This window comes from Puma concolor, chromosome A1 (genome assembly GCF_028749965.1).
Source record: "Puma concolor isolate L17-30 chromosome A1, mPumCon1.1.hap2, whole genome shotgun sequence".
In the NCBI taxonomy this organism is placed as follows: domain Eukaryota; kingdom Metazoa; phylum Chordata; class Mammalia; order Carnivora; family Felidae; genus Puma; species Puma concolor.
The window spans coordinates 7,613,440-7,617,731 of NC_141667.1; the positions used below are offsets into that span (position 1 = coordinate 7,613,440).

Sequence of the window (4,292 nt, forward strand, 5' to 3'; positions counted from 1 at the left end):
AAAAAAGGCATTAGTAATTTGTGAGACTTTTTAAATTGTTGCATTTATTTTAATTTTTTTTATTTCAAAGAGAGAAGGCATGAGCAGGGGAGAGGGGCAGAGAGCAAGATAGAATCTTAAGCAGGCTGCACACTCAATGAGGAACTTGACGTGGGGCTCAATCCCATGACCCTGAGATCACGGCCTAAGCCAAAATCAAGAATGGGGCACTCAGGCAACTGAGCCACCCAGGCGCCCCTGTGTTTCAATATTCAAATTGTTACGGTATCTATACTTACAAAAAGTATTTACATCAGCACCTTTTCAGTCAGTTACCATGTTTAGTCACTGGAAACCATAGAGAATCCTTGACCAAAGGAGTCAGTGTCAGCATGGGGAGTGGGACACGAGGGGGCAATCCTGGCATTCTGGTTTGGGGCCGCTTACCGAACCCCTATCTGAAATGGGATGAGGTACTATGCTGGTTCCCTTTTCAGTAAGAGCCTGCCTGGTAGCCGATCCTCCTTTGCTCTTGACTGAGCAGGGCCGCTGGATCTACTCTGGCGGGGAGGGGTGGGGGACCACGGGCAGGGGATGAAGGGCACATAGCACTGTGCCCTGTAGTTAACAGCCTTCTGGCCTGACCCATGGGCATGTGACCCCCCCAGCCAAGGCTCCCAGGGGCCACAATGGCCAGCCCACGCCTATAGATGCAGGGGTAGGGTAGAGGAAGAGTCGGTACCTGTACAGAGGCTAACCCCATGCTACCCAAGCTAGATGCCAGGACAGAACCAATTTGTCCAGGCTAAAGATTCCAGCCAAGGGCTGCTACAGAGGGATCAAAGGCTGAGTCTGTTTTGCTTCTACAATGGAGCAATTCGCGTTCTACACAATATCCATCGACGTTGCTGGAAGAAATAGTTCTAGGAGAGTAGATTGCGAAAATGTTTCTACAGAAAAGAGTATGCATCCTCTTTTCTAGAACTCCTTGGTAACGTTTAAGTATCAAACAGTCTGACCTTAATATTCATCTCATTTACTAGCCTTCTGAAGGCAGAAGTTGCATGTAATGGAATCAGGATTTGGCATCAGAGGAAAAAAAAAATCACAAGAGAGTTTGTATATTTACATATTTCTCCCCGAATGTTTGAAACCGCCCCCACTCTCTCTCCATCCACCTGCCGGTGTACACACCGTGATTCAAAGAGCCGGCATCCGCCCTTGAGACGCACAGAAAATAAAAGTAACTCTTCACTGTCCCTTCTCAAAGCGGGAGAAATAATCACCCGCAGGACACAACTGCTGTTCCCAGAGCTGGCTGCCTGGGTGCACGATTAGTCATAAACCTTCCCACCTACTGGGACGAAGGAAAATAAAATAGCAGGAAGATGGAGACGGTTAATTTGCTCCTTGGTGGGGGGAAGCCTGAGATGCATACCCAAGTTCCCACACCCAAGAAGATAAGTACTTTCCTGCACTCTTCCGAAGCAAAGACTTCTGTTATTTTAGTACAACCAAGCGTGCATGTCTTGGGCGAGGAAACCATCCTCTGAATCTCCATTCCTGGCAATTGGCCAACCTAAACCTCAACAGGCTTTTCCATCATCACACATGAGCTACAAGCTGTAGCCAAACTGGGGAGCGTCTTTCGTTTCACAGGAAGCAAAAGGGTTCCGAAGCTGTTTTAGAAAGACCTATATGTCTGAGTATCTAAAAACCATCAGTCACATAGCAGATGCATCTGTGACGCGAGGCGGACGGAGAAGCCCCCAGCCCACCCACCTACTGGTGTTGCTTCATTGGGGAGACATGCGGTGTGGTAGGAGTTCTAATTTGGTACCATCGGTTGAAAAGGTCCCAAAGCCGAGCACACAAATGCAAGATGAAACAGCTTTGCAAACTATTTTCTGGTCTGTGGGCCCAGTTAGGGGAAATGGAAAATTCAGGCCCGGGTTCCTCTTTCCTCCTCCATCTGCCTGCTCCTTTGGGCAGTTGATGGGACATGTCAACATGGCGTCTAGCATCTCAGCAGTGTGGCGTCGGTGAGCAAGCTTACCAGGACAGAGATGGCCAGCCTGTCCTCGGCTCTCTCTCAGATCGGACGACTCTAACAAACAGAGCAAAAGTAATCTGCAAGTTAGACCCAAAAGGAGCAACCGGTCCTTTCAAGATCCATCATCTAGATGAGGCATCGGGCGCACGGGGACCCCACGGCATTCACACACCCTTCTGACATCACGAGTTCAAACGTCCTTTTCTTTGTCTCTAAACTTTTTGAGACAATTGCTGATTCACGTGCAGCTGTGAGAAATAATACAGATCGATCCCCTTACCACTTACCCAGTCTTTCCCAATCAGGTAACACCTTGCGCCCTGATAGTACAGTATCGCAATGAGGATATTGACATTGATGCGATCCGCCAGTGTGCGTTGGGCTCTGAAAATCAATATAACCCTTTGAAAAAGGGGCAAATCCATAAAAATGCCTCAGGTTAGACAAGCAGTCCAAGCTTTGTGTAATTGTGAGCAGACTGCTTTGTTTGACTCAAGAAGGTATGGCAGGCATCGTCAGCTCATGGAACTGCCAGTTCTTCGAATGGACCAAAGTTCTCTCTCACTGGCAGCACTGCCCATGGAGGAGGAACTTCTTTGCATTTTGTTTCAGTTTAGGATTTCCCGAAATTAAGATAATAGAGTGTCCCGAAGGGTAGGACCCGAACACCAAGATACAGAACAGAAACATGAAGCTTCTGAGCTCAAAAATGTGAGAAGAGAGCAAAGCAGCTGTCATGTAGTGGGAGAGATAGAGGACCAAGAAGGACAGAATGGACAGAAGCGCACTCACGTGGACACCTGTGCTACTGTCCCTGGTGCCGGTCGCTGTGTTTCTCATCTGCCAGGTATGTCTCCCCAGAGAAAACACCAGGAGCAGAGTAGAAATGAGGAAGATAACGAACGGCGGTGAAAACCTAGCAAGAAAAACAATCTGTAAAGCAGATGTTTCTTCGATTTGAGTCGTTGCATTTGGGGAGAAAAGTCTCAACAAGACTTCTTGGGAAAGAACCCACGTATGCTGGCTGTAGAAAACCAAAGGGATGGAGGCAAAAAGCAGAGACCCAATGATCAGCCATGGCACCAACTTGGATATCCTCATCTTCAACCAGAAGAAGAGTGGGTGAGCGATGGGGGAGATCTTGGCGCAGTAGAAAACGCCGAGCCATGTGGCCAGCCAAAGTCCCGTTTCATTTACAAACATGAAAACCGCAAAATTCTTAACAAGCGGAAGGAAGTCGATCAAGGAGAGAGTAACCAGATTAATGTAGAAGATAAATGACTGCAGACAAATCCTGGAAATCGCCAGGCAGGAAAGAAGGAGATCCAACGGAACCATCTTTCTCTGCTTGATCAACTCAATGCCATTCACAATCACAATGATGCCATTTGCTAAAACTCCGATGAGACATTGTATCACTGGAAGAAGAAAATGGATAATGAGGTAAAAGTCTAGCATTCTGAGAAGAAAAAAATCGGTTACTTTAAAAACTGATGTATTTATAGATTTTTGGACAGTGTAGATTATTCTAGTTTTCTGTTTTTCTTCAACTAGACTAGAAACCCTTTGGGGAATATGACTGACAAAAAAGGCAATGGGACAGGAAGGTGGCATACATTTGTTTATATCACCGTTTTCTCAATTTGGTTCCGAGCCAGTCAAATAAGAAAGAGATACTCCAGCAATAATTTGCTTCTCGGCGATAGCTTTTGCATTTTCCAGATCTACTTAGCTTCGGACGTCGTCACAAGCAAATAGTGGAATCAGACACCTTCAGGGCTGGGAGAAGGGCTCCCCTACCACATAATCAGTGGAAACTCCTCAATCCTTCACCTCCACCATGAATATTGAATTGTGCCTGCAGGTGTAATTCTGCTTCGTGTTAGCGGGGCATTCTTTAAAAAGACATGACTCTGAGATGCTCACTTCTGCTACAATGGTGCGGAATGGTCAGCACATAGGACTCCTGAGTAGTAGTTATCCAATATGCAATGGCTCAATGATTCAGGACCACCGGAAATGTAAAGCAGTTATATAATAAAATATATGGGATAAACAGAAAGCGTCAAAAAACATAGAGACAAAGGAATTAGGCTTACCCATATGTGTATACAATCAGTCAAAAGCCTAAAGGAAGGCAATGTACCACTGAGAGAACCACTTAGAACCATTCGTACCCGTATCCATCTGCAGGATAACATAGGGTTGGAAACCTTTTCCCTGTTTTTTTTTTATCCCAAACTATGAGGTTTTTATGACG

The 4,292-nt window shown here is 46.1% G+C and overlaps 1 protein-coding gene across 1 annotated transcript; it reads right to left on the bottom strand.

Moving 5' to 3' along the window:
* Positions 1-2,593: 2,593 nt before the first annotated feature.
* On the bottom strand, positions 2,594-3,490 carry TAS2R1 (taste 2 receptor member 1). The gene has a single exon (XM_025925002.2). The coding sequence runs from the start codon at positions 3,488-3,490 to the stop codon at positions 2,594-2,596; it is 897 nt and encodes a 298-aa protein (XP_025780787.2).
* Between the last annotated feature and the right edge of the window lie 802 nt (positions 3,491-4,292).